The following is a 17,963-nucleotide window of genomic DNA, read 5'->3' as shown; positions in this document are numbered from 1 at the left end:
TTGCAAACGTCCCCATCTGTTGACTCAGGTATCGAGACGTGGCTGCACGATCCGTTACAGCCATGCGGATAAGATGCCTGTCATCTCGACTGCTAGTGATACGAGGCCGTTGGGATCTAGCACGGCGTTCCGTATTACCCTCCTGAGGCCACCGATTCCATATTCTGCTAACAGTCATTGGATCTCGACCAACGCGAGCAGCAATGTCGAGCTACTATAAACCGTAATTGCGACAGGCTACAATCTGACCTTTATCAAAGTCGGAAACGTGATGGTACGCATTTCTCCTCCTTACACGAGGCATCACAACAACGTCTCACCAGGCAACGCCGGTCAATTGCTGTTTGTGTATGAGAAATCGGTTGGAAACTTCCCTCATGTCAGCACGTTGTAGGCGTCGCCACCGGCGCGAACCTTGTGTGAATGCTCTGAAAAGCTAATCATTTGCATATCACAACATCTTCTTCTTGTAGGTTAAATTTCGCATCTGTAGCACGTCATTTTCGTGGTGTAGAAATTTTAATGGCCAGCAGTGTACATTACATATTACTCCAACTGCCGCTTCCTGAGCCAATCGTATCCTTCGTATGTGGAAACAGTTACCGCAAAACACAATGCCGTATGTCAAAAACGATTTAATATTAGCAGAGTAGACTAATGTTCGTGGTGGACTGTTAGTTTCTGTAGATGCTCTCCTAATGTTAGATGTATCAAGAATCAGTTTCTGAACAAGATCCTGAACATGGGCTTTCCAAGCTAGCTCTTTGAGCACCTAGGAATTTCGATTGTTCAGACTTACTAATTACGCACTCGTTCTTTCTGACCAAATTGTCAGCTCTGGTTGAACTGTGAACTGGTCGAGGAAACTATTGTGTGAGAGGTGTTTCCAGAATGACAAGGCTAGGTGATTTTGGAGGTGGAACCTCCTCTGCATTACCGAAATGCAGACGTCTACAGATCAGGACTCCTCCAAGTCATCCATAGCTGGAAAAAAAAGTAGAGGACTAATACCATCAGTAAGCTTCGTCTTTGAAGCTTGATTGTTTGGAGATGACAATTAACAGTTTTACCATTCTCTTCGTGTCACGTTATATTTTAGATTAGGTTATTTGCTGTGGAACTGATTCTTCCACTTCGGGCACACAGGTGCCCAGTCGCCAGCACATGTAATCGTGTTTACGCACGAAGCTGGCAGCGGCACACTTTGGCGCCGGTTAGAACGTCGGGAATGGACCGGCCTTTCCCCTGTCGGTTATGCAGCCCGCAGCACACGCCTCTGCCAGTGACGTAACAGCGTACTGCTCGCGCGTGCGCACACCGCCCGCCGAGGCGAGCATCAGCTGTTGGCGCTGCTCGGCGGGCGGCAGTCGGCGTGCGTCGTCGCTTGTGTGCTGTTGCTGTGTCGCGTGCTGCCTCCGTGTGTGCGGTCTGTCTGTCTGTCTGTCGCGCGATGCTGTCGGCTCGAGTGTGCGGTTGCGGGCGGCGCGGCCTCTGGTGGGGTCTGGCGGCTGGAGCCGCGCTGCTGGCGGTCGCTCTGGTGTTGCGCTGGGCCGCCTTCCCCGCCATCCTCACCGCCAAGATCAAGCAGGTAGGCGGCGGAGTAGCGTCTAACTGCAAGTCTGAGAAGCACCTGCAAATCGCCTTCGACTCCAAGTAGTTCGAAAAGGCTTATACAAGTATTAGCTACTGCTTAGAATCCGTGGAGCTCCCACAGCAACAAAATATTTGTTTGCATTGGCGACACCGATACCATAAAAAAAAAGGAGCCTAAGGAGAAAATAGGCGTTTAGTGTAGAGGCTAGTTACTGAAAAGAAAAGCTTCTTATATTGTTAAGTTACTATGTGAGTTAAAGATATATATACTGAACAGCCAAAGAAACTGGCACACCTGCCGAATATCGCGTAGGACCCCCGCAACACAACGTGGCGTGGACTCTACTAATGTCGGAAGTAGTGATGGAGGGAACTGATACCATGAATCCTGTAGGTCTGTCCATAAATCCGTAAGAGTACGATAGGTTGGCGATCTCTTCTGAACAAATGGTTCAAATGGCTCTGAGAACTATGGGACTTAACATCTATGGTCATCAGTCCCCAAGAACTTAGAACTACTTAAACCTAACTAACCTAAGGACATCACACACATCCATGTCCGAGGCAGGATTCGAATCTGTGACCGTAGCGGTTGGTTGGTTTGGGGAAGGAGACCAGACAGCGTGGTCATCGGTCTCATCGGATTAGGGAAGGATGGGGAAGGAAGTCGGATGTGCCCTTTCAGAGGAACCATCCCAGCATTTGCCTGGAGTGATTTAGGGAAATCACGGAAAACCTACATCAGGATGGCCGGACGCGGGATTGAACCGTCGTCCTCCCGAATGCGAGTCCAGTGTCTAACCACTGCGCCACCTCGCTCGGTGACCGTAGCGGTAGGGCGGATCTAGACTGTCTTCTGAACAGCACGATGCAAAGCATCCCAGACACGCTCAATAATGTTGATGTCTGGAGAGTTTGGCGGCCAACGGAAGTGTTTAAACTCAGTAGAGTGTTCCTGGAGCCATTCTGTAGCAATTCTGGACGTTTGGGGTGTCGCATTGTCCTGCTGGAATTGCGCAAGTCCGTCGGCATGCACAATAGACTTGAATAGATGCAGGTGATCAGGCAGGATGCTTATGTATGTGCCAACTAACAGAGTCGTATCTATACATATCAGGGGCCCCATATCACTACAACTGCACACGCCCCACACCATTACAGAGCCTCCACCAGCTTGAACAGTCCCCTGCTGACATGCAGGTCCATGGATTCATTGGATTGACTCTATACCCGTACGCGTCCATCGGCTCGATACAATTTGAAACGAGACTCGTCCGAGCAGGCAACGTGTTTCCGGTCATCAGCAGTCCAATGTCGTGGTCGACGGGCCCAGGTGAGGCGTAAAGCTTTGGGTTGTGCAGTCATTAAGGATACACGAGTAAGCCTTTGGTTCCGAAAGTCCATATCGATGGCGTTTCGTTGAATAGTTCGCACGCTGACTCTTGTTGATGGTACAAAATATACATGTGCATCAATTTGCGGAAGGGTTGCACTTCTGTCACGATTCTCTTCAGTCCCGTTCTTACAGGATCTTTTTCTGGCCGCAGCAATGTCGGAGATTTGATGTTTTACCGGTTCCTGATATCCACGGTACACTCGTGAAATGGTCGTACTGGAAAATTCCCACTTCACTGCTACCTCTGAGTTGATGTGTCCCATCGCTCGTACGCCGACTATAGCACCAGGTTCAAACGCACTTAAATCTTGATAACCTGCCATTGTAGCAGCAGTAACCGATCTAACAACTGCGGCAGACACTTGTTGTCTTATACAGGCGTTGCCGACTGCAGCGCTGTATTCTACCAGTTTACATATACCTCGGAGTTGGGTATGGGTAGAAAGGGATGTCATTTCCTATAAAAGTATAACAACACATTTCACACATATTGTTGAGCAGTCGTCAGAAAACTAAATGCTTGATGATATTGAATACGCATGCCTATACCAGATTCTTTGCCGCTTCAGTGTATTTGAGGATACTTAGTGTCTAAATAATACGAACTGAATGGTAAGATTTATTATATATCTTGTCTCTTAAAACTTCGCTGGTCATCAGATGTAAAATTCGATGAATGGCGAACATTTTGAGATAACGCAGTTTTAATATCTACTTCACTACAAAAGTTTTCTCTGCAATCAACTTTTCTAACATGTTGTGCACATTATGTTGATATTGTTTCGGTAACTATACCGAATTAAGTAAAAGTTATAAAACACAAAAGCTTATTTTGTTTAAAATCCGTACATATGGGTAGAAAGGGATGTCATTTCTTATAAAAGTATAATGACAGATCTCACACATATTGTTGAGCAGTCGTCAGAAAACTAAATACTTGATGCTAAAATGATATTTCCTTTTCTGCTTCTGCGGAAACCGGAAGTTAAATGTCTCACGGTGCAGCAGATATAGGAATTCACTGAAGAACTGTAACTTTGACGCTTGCAAAAAGAAAAAAATACAATTAATACGATTCTTCAAACTATTTGTTATGCTACCTGCCAAATGTGAAAAAACGATAAACACGCATTAAAATATGGAATTTCGGAGAAATTAGAATAACTGAGCTGCTGCATGTGTAGTACTGATGCAGAAGGCGTTCAGTTGCTGCGCTAAAATCAGTGCTTTTTTCAGCTTTACGTGAGTAAAACTGTAAATGTCGTCACCATTTCGCATAATGCCCATGCTTGGTCTAGGCACGAGATATTTATGTTACCATAGTCTTCGAGCAGCAATTGGCGCGAAGGAATGAGTACAGAACGGTAATCCTGGGGTCTCCGGGTCGAGACCCTATGCGGAAACATTTTTCCTTTAATTTCCAGTTTTAACGTTAGAGAGCGAATCAACCGAAACGTTACTCTATATATTCTAATTTATGAACATTTTCCCTAAAAGGCATGAAAAGGAAAGGCAAAGGAAAATTTGTCGCAGGTTCGAATCCTGCCTCAGGCATGGATGTGTGTGATGTCCTTAGGTTAGTTAGGTTTAAGTAGTTCTAAGTTCTAGGGGACTGATGACGTCGGAAGTTAAGTCCCATAGTGCTCAGAGCCATTTGAACCATTGAAAGGAAAATTTGGGATTGCAAGTATATTTCGAGGATTGAAATGTAAGGCGTACACGAGAAATTTGTGTATCAAATTAGATACTTTGTTATTTTACAACATGATTTACACGTGCTGCATGATTTTGATTATAAAAAGAAACAGGGAGAAGAAATAATTTTCTTTACATCTTGCACGCGTTATGCGAGAGGCTCTCAGTACGTAATGCAACACTTTTTTTCTGAAAGAAATTGGTTTCATTCAGAATTTGCAACACACCATATTATTCACCACCCTTCAGGCTAGAAAGCTCTATTTTTCCACAGAATATACGTTCAATGTGGCGATCTTACGACCCATACTGGGAGGGCTTGTGTGTACGCATTGTACCACTCTACTGGTCAACGTAGGTGCGAACGTCTTGCTGCATCAACAACTTCCCAAATGTCCACGTATTCCTCCCCACAGAGTGCATCCTTCATTCGGTCAAAAAGATGGAAGTCGGAAGGCGCGAGATCCGGCCTGTAGTTTGGAGATCGGACACGTTTGCGCGACCTTGTTGTAATGATCATACACTTTCGCCCAATGACTCACCGTGATTTTGTTCACTGCCGGGTCTCCGTAGTGCTTCTACAAGCACCTATAAATATCTGGGATTCTCTGGTTTTCAGCAAAAAGAAAGGCACCTCCTTTACAGACGCCATTTTGAAGGCTACGTATGGTATGGCGCCGCCACTTATCGGAACTTTATGGACCATAGGGGCTCAAGCGGGAATATTCCACGGTGTCCCACAACGAATTTCGCATTTTTTCAAGCAAAATTGACCCATAAGAGAAAGGTATTGCATTACTTATTGAACGACCCTTCTAAATGGCGCCGGCCGCGGTGGTCTAGCGGTTCTAGGCGCTCAGTCCGGAACCGCAAGACTGCTACGGTCGCAGGTTCGAATCCTGCCTCGGGCATGGTTGTGTATGATGTCCTTAGGTTAGTTAGGTTTAAGTAGTTCTAAGTTCTAGGGGACTGATGACACCAGATGTTAAGTCCCATAGTGCTCGGAGCCATTTTTTTTCTAAATGGCGTATGTTTACAATTACATGATTGTTTTAAAGTTTCTACAGAAATACGAACTTCGTTTACAAAACATCCGGGCAGATTAAAATTGTGTGCCGGACCGAGACTCGAACTCGGGATTTTTGCGTTTTGCGGGCGAGTGCTCTACCATCTGAGCTACCCAAGCACGACTCACGCCCCGTCCTCACAGCTTAATCCCGCCAATTCCTCGCCTCCAACCTTCCAAACTTCACAGAAGCTCTCCTGCGAACGTTGCAGAACTAGCACTCCTGAAAGAAAGTATATTGCGGTGACATGGCTTAGTCATAGCTGAGGGGATGTATCCAGAATGAGATTTTCACTCTGCAGCGGAGTGTGCGCTGATATGAAACTTCCTGGGAGATTAAAACTGTGTGCCGGACCGAGACTCGAACTCGGGACCTTTGGTTCTCGCGGGCAAGTGCTCTACCACCTGAGCTACCCAAGCTCGACTCACGCCCCGTCCTCACAGCTCTGCTTCTGAGGCAACGATCCCGAGTTCGAGTCTCGGTTCGACACACAGTTTTAATCTGCTAGGAAGTTTCATATCAGCGCACACTCCGCTGCAGAGTGAAAATCTCATTCTGGACCTTGGTTTACATTCATAATAGGTTCTCTCACGTTGTACAGTTTTGCAATGACACGTAAAGCATCATTTCATGATTGATATCTTCTCCGGCGATGACGCCATCATGCAGCGTGCTTAATATCCATGACATAAGGCCGGAATCATGTTTAAGTGGTTTGAGGCGCATGATAGAGAACTCACGTTGATGTCCTGATCGCCAAATTCGACTGATCTTTTTACCCGACGTCGCACGTGTGGGGCTCTATCAGATGCCAGATCCATGCCCACAAACCACACGATCGCAGTTTACAGGAATTACACGATCTGTACATATGCGTCTGGTGCTACGTTCCTCTGGAAACATACCAGAAAATTGCGGCATCCATGCCTCGCGGAACAGCTGCTTTCTTGCTTTCTGAAGGTACACCAACACACCACTAAGCCAGTGGTCGTTTCTTTTCTTTTTGTCTCAGTAGTGTGTTTCGGAGAGGCATTCGTGGTAATAATCTGATTATTCCATCTCGGCACACATGAAAATGGCCGATACTTTCAGAAACATGTAATGAATGAATCAACTCATTGGCAAAGGTCGAAACGGTTCTAGGCGCTTCAGTCCGGAACCGCGCTGCTGCTACGGTCGCAGGTTCGAATCCTGACTCGGGCATGGATGTGTGTGATGTCCTTAGGTTAGTTAGGGTTAAGTAGTTCTAAGTCTAGGGGACTGATGACCTCAGACGCTAAGTACCATAGCCATTTGAACCATTTTGGAAAGGTCGAAAGTTTAATTGCTGATTGTGATGCAATGTACAGGGTGTTTCAAACATGACCGGTATATTTGAAACGGCAATAAAAACTAAACGAGCAGCGATAGAAATACACCGTTTGTCGCAATTGGCTTGGGACAACAGTACATTTTCAGGCGGACAAACTTTCGAAATTACAGTAGTTACAATTTTCAACAACAGATGGCGCTGCAAGTGATGTGAAAGATATAGAAGACAACGCAGTCTGTGGGTGCGCCATTCTGTGCGTCGTCTTTCTGCTGTAAGCGTGTGCTGTTCACAACGTGCAAGTGTGCTGTGGACAACTTGGTTTATTCCTTAGAACAGAGGATTTTTCTGGTGTTGGAATTCCACCGCCTACAACACAGTGTTGTTGCAACAAGACGAAGTTTTCAACGGAGGTTTAATGTAAAAGCGATACAATAAAGGATCTGTTTGAAAAATTTCAACGGACTGGGAACGTGACGGATGAACGTGCTGGAAAGGTAGGGCGACCATGTACGGCAACCACAGAGGGCAACGCGCAGCTAGTGCAGCAGGTGATCCAACAGCGGCCTCGGGTTTCCGTTCGCCGTGTTGCAGCTGCGGTCCAAATGACGTCCACGTATCGTCTCATGCGCCAGAGTTTACACCTCTATCCATACAAAATTCAAACGCGGCAACCCCTCAGCGCCGCTACCATTGCTGCACGAGAGACATTCGCTAACGATATAGTGCACAGAATTGATGACGGCGATATGCATGTGGGCAGCATTTGGTTTACTGACGAAGCTTATTTTTACCTGGACGGCTTCGTCAATAAACAGAACTGGCGCATATGGGGAACCGAAAGGCCCCATGTTGCAGTCCCATCGTGGAAGAACTGGGATCCATGAATCGATTCAATTTTGCTCTTGTTCATATTATTGGAAGTGCTGGTCATCCAGGCTGCATGCCACTGATCGAAAAAGGTGGTAGTCAGAGAGAGAAACGTATGGAGAATAAGGCAGGAGCGATAGGACTTCTCATTTCAACGTTTCCATGTATATTTTGACGGGTTTTGCGACATAGGGTCGAGCACAGACCTGCTGCAAAATTGCCTGTACGTGTCTATCGCTATATGATGGCCGTTCGTGTTTCAGTGCTGGTCTCGAACGCATCAACTGCTTTCGATAATGATGTCCTGTGACTGTCTTCGTCTGTTTCAGTAGCTACGAAAACGTTCTGTCTTCCCCCGCCATGCCGGCCTTCGAGATCAAAATCACCGTCCTTAAGGCGTTGAAAACATTCTGTGCACGTTCTTTCACTAATAGTTGCCTCGCCATTGGCCTCACCCTGCATTTTAAGAGCCACAGCCTCCGATTTATTCATGTTCAAGCAGAAAATTAAAACTTCCCGCAACTGGCGAGAAATGGGTACGTAAGTCGACATACTTAATCGAGAATAACCTTACGATGCATTCACAAATGGACTAATATTTTTATGGCATTATGTTTACAGATGCCTAACCTTATTGTATTACACCTATGATCAACATCCTGAACCCCACTTGCCGCTACTGCCGTCTATTGCAAAACGGCGGAAGCAAAGTTGTAGACCTCATAGCGGAAGCGGTTTTTCCGTGCCAGAAACCATCGCTGCGCATCTTCGATCCGGCATTACGTATCAAGCCTACAACGCTAGTTGTAGACACCTCACGCGTCAGCCGTCCACAAAATGACCGTTACCGTTCGTGCCGGCACTTGCTCACTCTGAGCTCGACCGCCACCCTGACGGCCAGCACTGTGTGTCACGTGACACACCGAACTGTTCCGTTCACCGTGGCGAAAACGAACCACTCTTTCCAATTCATTAACTATCTACTGTTCAATATCCGTTGACAGGGCGGATTTTGGCGTGCGTCAGTACAGGCTATGTGCTGTACCTGGAGCAGGATAACATAGTGATGGACAGATTGTTGTTGCCAGGACAACTACCACTGCAAGAACCAGTCAGAGGTTCAGCTCGGTCACGCCTTCTGTCCACCATAGTTATATCTGTCTGCTACCCCAGACGACGCTCGAGACCGCTAAAGTATCAGATGCTGTTCGAAAGACGTCATGTTTACGCCAGTGACTGTTAAACCTTTTATTTCCACTATTGCAATTTCGGCCTTAGGCCATTATCAAGTGCAGATCTTTCGGCTTTAAGCCATGTAATCTTTATACACGCAATGTCGTTGTCATTTGCTGTTATACAGGGTGGTCCATTGATCGTGACCGGGCCAAATATCTCACGAAATAAGCGTCAAACGAAAAAACTACAGAGAACGAAACTTGTCTAGCTTGAAGGGGTAAACCAGATGGCGCTATGATTGGTCCGCTAGATGGCGCTGCCATAGGTCAAACGGATATCAATTTTTTTTAAAAAATAGGAACCCCCATTTTTTATACATATTCGTGTAGTACGTGAACAAATATGAATGTTTTAGTTGGACCACTTTTTTCGCTTTGTGATAGATGGCGCGGTAATAGTCACAAACGTATGGCTCACAATTTTAGACGAACAGTTGATAACAGGTAGGTTTTTTAAATTAAAATACAGAACGTAGGTACGTTTGAACATTTGATTTCGGTTGTTCCAGTGTGATACATGTATTTATTTATTTATTTATTTATGCATTTATTTTACCTGGCAACATTAGGGCCTTCAGGCCCTCTCTTACACCTAACCAGGCATACTCAGGTTGAACGAGTTACAGTTTCTACTTAACATTAAGGACATATAGCCTATTATGCAGTATTGATGTTAAAGAAAAAAATAGATATTATAACAGTAGTACAATGATAATTATAACAATAAAAAATAATTATAACAATCAATAATAATAATAATAATAATAGTAATAATAATAATAATAATAATAATAATAAGAATAATAATAATAGTAATAATAATAATAATGACTATGTATATGAAAGTAAACGTACTTTTCTTTTCTGAATGTCAGTCCCATTGTTAGTTGGGAATTTTCTCGTTATGTTCTTGCAGCTTGTGAGTTATTCTCGTCGAGCAGAGACATAAGACGATAGAATGGGGTGAAAGAGATATATAAGAGGTAGATAGGTTAGAGGAAGAGAAATAGAACGGTAAAATTCGAAGCTGTGACGGAGAGGAGAAAGAAAGAGATGGGAGGGGCACAAGAATGGTGGTTATACCGTCCCTAATATGTAAGCTTTGAGTTCCCTCTTGAATGTTGAGTAGTTCTGGATAAGACGCAGATCACAGGGGAGCGCGTTCCATAGTCGTATGGCTGAGATGGAGAATGACACGGAGAAAGATTTTGTGTTATGTAAAGGTACAGCCAAGATGATAGACGTATCCGATCTGGTGTTGCGATTGTGGAATGATGATAGGTGTTTAATGTGAGAAGATAAGTATTGGGGGCACCAGTGGCTAAGAAATCGATGAAGTAAGCACATCGTGTGGAGATCGCGTGCCGTATGTGGGCGTATCCAACCTAGCTGGGAGTATGAAGGACTGATATGATCATACAACCGAATATTGCACACGTATCTAACGCAAGCATTCATCACCTTTGTGAACTTATCATTTCTGAAAACGGATGCTGTTACAGCGTGATTACCTGTAAATCAGTATACATTGCACCATTTTAGATTGCCATCGATAAAATGGGGGCCAATTATCCTTCCTCCCATAATGCCGCACCATACCCCTCAAGGTCGCTGATGTTCCACTTGTCGCAGCCATCGTGGATTTTCCGTTGCCCAGTAGTGCATATTACGCCGATTTACGTGAATGACGCTTCGTCGCTAAATAGAACGCGTGGAAAAAATCTGTCACCGTCCGATAATTACTCTTGTGCCCAGTGGCAGAACTATACACGACGTTCAAAGTCATCGCCACGCAATTCCTGGTGCATAGAAATATCGTACGGGTACAATCGATGTTGATGTAGCATTGTCAACACCGTCGTTTTTGAGATTCCCGATTATCGCGAAATTTGTCTGCTACTGATGTGCGGATTAGTCGCGACAGCAGCTAAAACATTCATATTTCTTTACGTACTACACGAATATGTAATAAAAAATGGGGGTTCCTATTTAAAAAAGAAAAAAGCAGTTGATATCCTTTTGACCTATGTCAGCGCCATGTAGCGGGCCAACCATAGCGCCATCTGGTTTCCCCCTTCAAGCTAGACGAGTTTCATTCTTTGTAGCTTTTTCGTTTGATGCTTATTTCGTGAGATATTTGCCCCGGTCGCTATGAATGGACCACCCTGTATACATTCGTAGCGCGGACAACGGCATATAAATGTGTCAGCTTGTATAAAGTTGACACGGCTTAAAGCCAAAACATCTGCACTTGATAATGGCCTAAGGCCGAAACTGCAATAGTGGAAATAAAAAGCTTAACAGTCACTGGCGTAAACATGACGTCATTCAAAACATTTTACATGACTGGGAACCCCGGTTATGGAGAGTTAATTAGTTGCTACTCGTTTTCGTTGTTTGCACTGTTTCTCTGTGAAGCGTGTGAATGTATCCAGGATGGGAACTACCAGCCATCGCTGCCTCACTCATATTTGTGTGGATACAAATAGGAACCGACAACATCGGCTCCTCTGATGAAATGAAAGACGGCCAGCCACTTCGTTACTTTTATCGAGGTTTATATTCTATGCGCATATTTATAAAATTCATATTTGTCCAAATTTGTCGCGTCCAGTTGTTATATATTTAGAAAGAGGCATGGTTTGTGAAAAATGTTTCCGATTTCGAAACTTACTGGCAGGTTAAAACTGTGTCCCCTGAGCTACGCAATCACGACCCGCGAACGGTCCACACAGCTTCGCCGTTGCCAACACCTCTCTTCAGCCCAACGGCCTTGCCTCACTGAACACGGACGTTCTCCTCAGATCACCGAAGTTAAGCAGTGTCGGGCATGACCAGTACATGGATGGGTGACCGCCAGCAGGATACGCCATGCGTTGTTCGCTGCTTTCCGTTTGCCTTTACGGTGAAGGGGAGCAGAGGTGGTTGTGTAAAGTTCCCGATAACCACACTTCGCGACAATGTCCTGAATCCAATTCCAAATCTCTCCGCATTGACTCATGAAGTGAGGCACGGCGACATTGCTGACGGAGGTCCGTTCTATGCGTGGGCGCATCAAGCTCGGCGCTCGCCTTGGCGCTTTTCGAGAGGAGTAAGTAGGCTGTGTGCTGGTCTCACTTTGACCCTCACTTTCTTCTCATCATCGCCCAACATTACAGTCAACTACTCTTGTCAGGTACACTGCAGCACACAATTCTCACACTTAGCGAAGGATAAGTGCCACTTCACGCGAAGGACAGAACAACTTCTCCGATTACGCGATTGCACATGGTCTTTTGGGTCTCGCAGCCAGCAATACCATTCGACTTTACTTTCTTCCTTCCTGTCTCCTACACTCCCAACTACACACAAGCTCTCCTGCGGAACTTGCGGCACTAGCAAAGCGAGGTCCCAGCTTCGAGTTCCATCGCATCATTCTGCAAGGTACACTACTGGCCATTAAAATTGCTACACCAAGAAGAAAGCAGATGAAAAACGGGTATTCATTGGACAAATATATTATACTAGAACTGACATGTAATTACATTTTCACGTAGTTTGGGTGCATAGATCCTGGGAAATCAGTACCCAGAACAACCACCTCTGGCCGTAATAACGGCCTTGATACGCCTGGGAATTGAGTCAAACAGAGCTTGGCGTGTACAGGTACAACTGCCCATGCAGCTTCAACGCGATTCCACAGTTCATCAAGAGTAGTGATTGGAGTATTGTGACGAGCCATTTGCTCGGCCACCATTGGCCAGACTTTTTCAATCGGTGAGAGATCTGGAGAATGTGCTGGCCAGGGCAGCAGCTGAACATTTTCTGTATCCAGAAAGGTCCGTACAGGACCTTCGACATGCGGTCGTGCATTATCTTGCTGAAATGTAGGGTTTCGCAGTGATCGAATGAAGGCTAGAGCCACGTGTCGTAACACATCTGAAATGTAACGTCCACTGTTCACAGTGCCGTCAATGCGAACAAGAGGTGACCGAGACTTGTAACCAATGGCACCCCACACCATCACGCCAGGTGATACGCCAGTATGGCAATGATAAATACACGCTTCCAATGTGCGTTCACCGCGATATCACCAAACACGGATGCTACCATCATGATGCTGTAAACAGAAACTGGATTCATCCGAAAAAATGACGTTTTGCCATTCGTGCACCCAGGTTCGTCGTTGAGTACACCATCGCAGGCTCTCCTGTCTGTGATGCAGCGTCAAGTGTAACCGCAGCCATGGTCTCCGAGCTGGTAGTCCATGCTGCTGCAAACGTCATCGAACTGTTCGTGCAGATGGTTGTTGTCTTGCAAACGTCCCCATCTGTTGTCTCAGGGATCGAGACGTGGCTGCACTATCCGTTACAGCTATGCGGACAAGATGCTTGTCATATCGACTGCTAGTGATACGAGGCCGTTGGAATCCTGAACACACCGATTCCATATTCTGCTAGCAGTCATTGGATCTCGACCAACGCGAGCAGCAATGCCACGATACGATAAACCGTAATCGCGATGGGCTAAAATCCGACCTTTATCAAAGTCGGAAACGTGATGGTACGCATTTCACCTCTTTACACGAGGCATCACAACAACGTTTCACCAGGCAACGCCGGTCAACTGCTGTTTGTGTATGAGAAATCGGTTGGAAACTTTCCTCATGTCAGTACGTTGTAGGTGTCACCACCGGCGCCAACCTTGTGTGAATGCTCTGAAAAGCTTATCATTTGCATATCACAGTATCTGCTTACTGTCGGTTAAATTTCGCGTCTGTAACAAGTCATCTTCGAGGTGTAGGAATTTTAATGGCCGCTAGTGTAATTTCAAAACAGCGCGCACTGTGCTGCAGATCAAATTCATTCTGAGAAAGAGGTTATCAATACGCCGAACGTGGTCAGACATTTATGATTTCACGCACTCGTTACAAACAACTTTCTCTTTTACTTGTTAAAGCGACCCTCCCTTGTTGCCGAATTGAACAATGAAAACGCCGGATTATAGACAACAAAACCTGCTAGTAGTTAATGGAACTGTCACCTTCATTAACTGCGATAGGTGGTAGCTGCTTTGTTCCGTCTTCTTCATTTTTGGTAATGATAACTTTAATAGTTGACAACCTCGGATTCCCCTGGTATTCATTTTGCCTATTTTCTGTTACAAACGGAAACGATAAATGACCTGTGTTCGTAGTGTTATAGCGAAGAAATTACATTCACACGTATTCACTAAAAAACGCCTTTGAAGTTATGAAAAGGTCGCAGAAAGAAATACGCATAATGTACAAATGTATAAGTACAGCTCGCGGATAGTTCCTGCACGGTGGGCGTAGCTGCTTCACGTGTCTACAATGCTATTTTGTAAATGTCTGTATGGCAACGCATCTTCTTAGCTCTGTAGGTTGTCGTTTTCGCCTACAGCCGTCTGTGTTTGATAGTTGAAAGCTGTGAAAAGCGCTACAAGGTTTCAGGGATTTCCTTAAATTGCTTCGACTGTGGGAGTGTCTTATTACTAAAGAATAAATGTATTAAAACTCTATGCATGATGTGGCATTTTTTCACGCATCTCAAAGTTTAGGACATTATATCTCTTGACCTGTCTGTCGTTAAATAGCATATTTGTGTAGGTACATTCACCAGCACGTGTGGATACTGCGAAATTTACTGCGAATAGAATGAGGAACACAGAAGTAACAAATTTGAACATCATTAATGATGCGGCAGTCTTTCACGTATCTCACTATTTATGACGTCTTATCTTCTGAACTATGACAGATATGTAGTTCTAACACCTAGAGTGATTGTTGCCTTATAGTAAGGGATATGTGTACCAAGGTTGGTTGAAATCTGCCAGTTGATGTAGGACGAGATGTGGAACATAGACGCCCACACGTACATACATACATACATCCATTTTCATGGACGTTATCTCCAATAGACATTTTACTATTTCCTTTCTTCATCTTACATTACTTTTAGTTTTGAAATGATTCCTTGGAACATACCCGTTAAACCCTTGTTGTGTCTAAATAAATACCCCAAAAGTTCCCTTTACCTTTCCTGAATAGTTGCACCTTTACCACAAATAGGTAAATACAATGCACGCCTGCCGTGTAAAGACCCAAAACATCTAAATCTGAATCATACTCCGCATACCACCTAATGATGTGTCGCGAAGGGTACTTTCGGTGCCACTATCTGATCCCTCTAACCCTGTTCCACTCACGAATAGTGCATGGGAAGAATGACTGTCGGTAAGCCTCTGTATTGGCTCTAATTTCTCGAATCATCTCCTCGTGGTCAATACGCCAGATCTATGTTGGGGGAAGTAATATGTTGTCTGACTCCTCTAGAAAAGTGCTGTCCCGAAATTTCAATAGTAAATCTCTCCGTGATGCAGTAAGTCTCTGGGATGCAAAACACCAACAAAGCCCTAACAAGAGAATCGTGCCTACTCGTCATCACCGATTTCGCCGATATTTATGGTATTTGCAGGGCTTGTCCAGAAACGTAAGTGGCAGACATGAGAGCTCCAAATCACCAATCGTTTAGAAAAAAGACTGCATTTCTGGTGCGGCTCGGGAGAGGCACGGACCATTTATGTTAGCATGGTTTCCAGACTGCGTTTGGCGAAACGGAAATTCTGCAGAACAGTAACCTGAGGGTCTTGGGGTCGAGTCCATACGCGGAAATTTGCTTTATTTAAAATTTTTACGCCACTTTACACACCTTGAAAATAAACGGATGTAGTGCTCTGTACAGTGTATTTATTAGTATTTTCATAACAGCGAAAAGTTGCAAGGCAAAGGAAAATTTTGGACCTAGGATTCAGAAAACGGTGGGTAAGTACGCGGCAAAATGTAGGAACTTCATTATTTCATCGAAATCTGGGACACTTACAACAGCCTTACACAGGAACTTTTTGACCGACGTGATGAAGCTCTACACGCAGGAAAGAAATTTATTCTCTTAGTTGACTCGTGGCGAGGGCGACAAATCGACAATTATATGACGAGAGTTTTTCAAGATCAAGGATTGCTATCCTGCGGTATTAAAGTGACTCATCCCAATTTCACCTCACTAATACAACCCTGCGATGTTTACTTTTACTGTGAGACAAAAAATCTGATCAAAGAACTTCAAATCTGCCCTTATCTCTCAGAGTGAAGAAATCACATCTAGAATGGATTGCATTCAAAATTCATTGTACATTCATTTTACATCACCAACTGTCCTTAAGCATGATTCCGGCCTTGTTTCACAAACTACGCTTCGCCGTCGGAGAAGTTACCGAGCACCAAGAGATGAAGGTGGTCCTCTATAATGTTGACGTTGTTCACAGCTGTCGCGGCACCTTAGATTGCTACCACCTGTTCCACAGAAGTCCACGTGAGTGTTTCCTGCAGCATAATACTAGCTACAGCCTCCTCTGTCCGTGTCGCGGTGCATGTTTCGAGCAGCCATTAGCCTGGTTGATGTCCTATCCGGACATAACCATCGACCTGGTGTAATAAGAAATGTGATTCATACGACCAGGCGACACGTGATCATTGATCGCGGATCCACTCTCTATGATGCGTGCCCACTGCAGTCGTAATTGACGATGGTGGTGTATCAACTCGCCAACGGCCTTGCCGCAGTGCTAACACCGGTACCCGTCGGATCAACGAAATTAACACGCTCAGTACCGGCCCAATACTTGTCCTTGTCCACAGAATCTAGGCAATTTTAGTTGTGTTCAAAAATTTATACCTTGGAAAATATGGAACATATAAAAAAAATTAAAAAAAATTGTAGGCCCATTTTGCCTTCTTTAACACGCAAGTATGAACAAAATCCTGTCCGGTATAATATGGACAAATTATATAATTATACAAGACATTGTTTTCGTAAAATACATTCATATAGGTAAACCAAATGAGTTCATAAACACGTTATGAACTTTACTGAACATCGTGTTTAAATACATTAGCACTTTGTACATGGATTAATACTACATTTTCGTATGAAATATTTTGAAACAGGGTTCCATACACAACGCCACAAAGCACTGTTCGAGCTAATAACGTGTCTCCTTGCTAGATGCGTTCCCCTTTTCTTTCTCTGATTTTGAAGAACAAACATAACATACACGGGATGTACACTCCTGGAAATTGAAATAAGAACACCGTGAATTCATTGTCCCAGGAAGGGGAAACTTTATTGACACATTCCTGGGGTCAGATACATCACATGATCACACTGACAGAACCACAGGCACATAGATACAGGCAACAGAGCATGCACAATGTCGGCACTAGTACATTGTATATCCACCTTTCGCAGCAATGCAGGCTGCTATTCTCCCATGGAGACGATCGTAGAGATGCTGGATGTAGTCCTGTGGAACGGCTTGCCATGCTATTTCCACCTGGCGCCTCAGTTGGACCAGCGTTCGTGCTGGACGTGCAGACCGCGTGAGACGACGCTTCCTCCAGTCACAAACATGCTCAATGGGGGACAGATCCGGAGATCTTGCTGGCCAGGGTGGTTGACTTACACCTTCTAGAGCACGTTGGGTGGCACGGGATACATGCGGACGTGCATTGTCCAGTTGGACAGCAAGTTCCCTTGCCGGTCTAGGAATGGTAGAACGATGCGTTCGATGACGGTTTGGATGTACCGTGCACTATTCAGTGTCCCCTCGACGATCACCAGAGGTATACGGCCAGTGTAGGAGATCGCTCCCCACACCATGATGCCGGGTGTTGGCGCTGTGTGCCTCGGTCGTATGCAGTCCTGATTGTGGCGCTCACCTGCACGGCGCCAGACACGCAT

At 45.0% G+C, this 17,963-nt stretch overlaps 1 protein-coding gene across 1 annotated transcript in view; it reads left to right on the top strand.

Annotated features, from left to right (window-relative positions):
- Positions 1–1,320: 1,320 nt before the first annotated feature.
- The window catches only part of LOC126354755 (sensory neuron membrane protein 2-like), a 354,832-nt gene continuing 338,189 nt past the window's right edge, over positions 1,321–17,963 (top strand). Inside the window, exon 1 of the mRNA XM_050004636.1 lies at positions 1,321–1,588. Coding sequence (XP_049860593.1) covers positions 1,451–1,588 — 138 coding nt within the window. The 5' untranslated portion in view covers positions 1,321–1,450. The remainder of the gene's footprint in view (positions 1,589–17,963) is intronic.

This window comes from Schistocerca gregaria, chromosome 3 (assembly GCF_023897955.1).
Source record: "Schistocerca gregaria isolate iqSchGreg1 chromosome 3, iqSchGreg1.2, whole genome shotgun sequence".
Lineage (NCBI taxonomy): Eukaryota > Metazoa > Arthropoda > Insecta > Orthoptera > Acrididae > Schistocerca > Schistocerca gregaria.
This window is presented reverse-complemented; position numbering and strand designations above follow the sequence as displayed.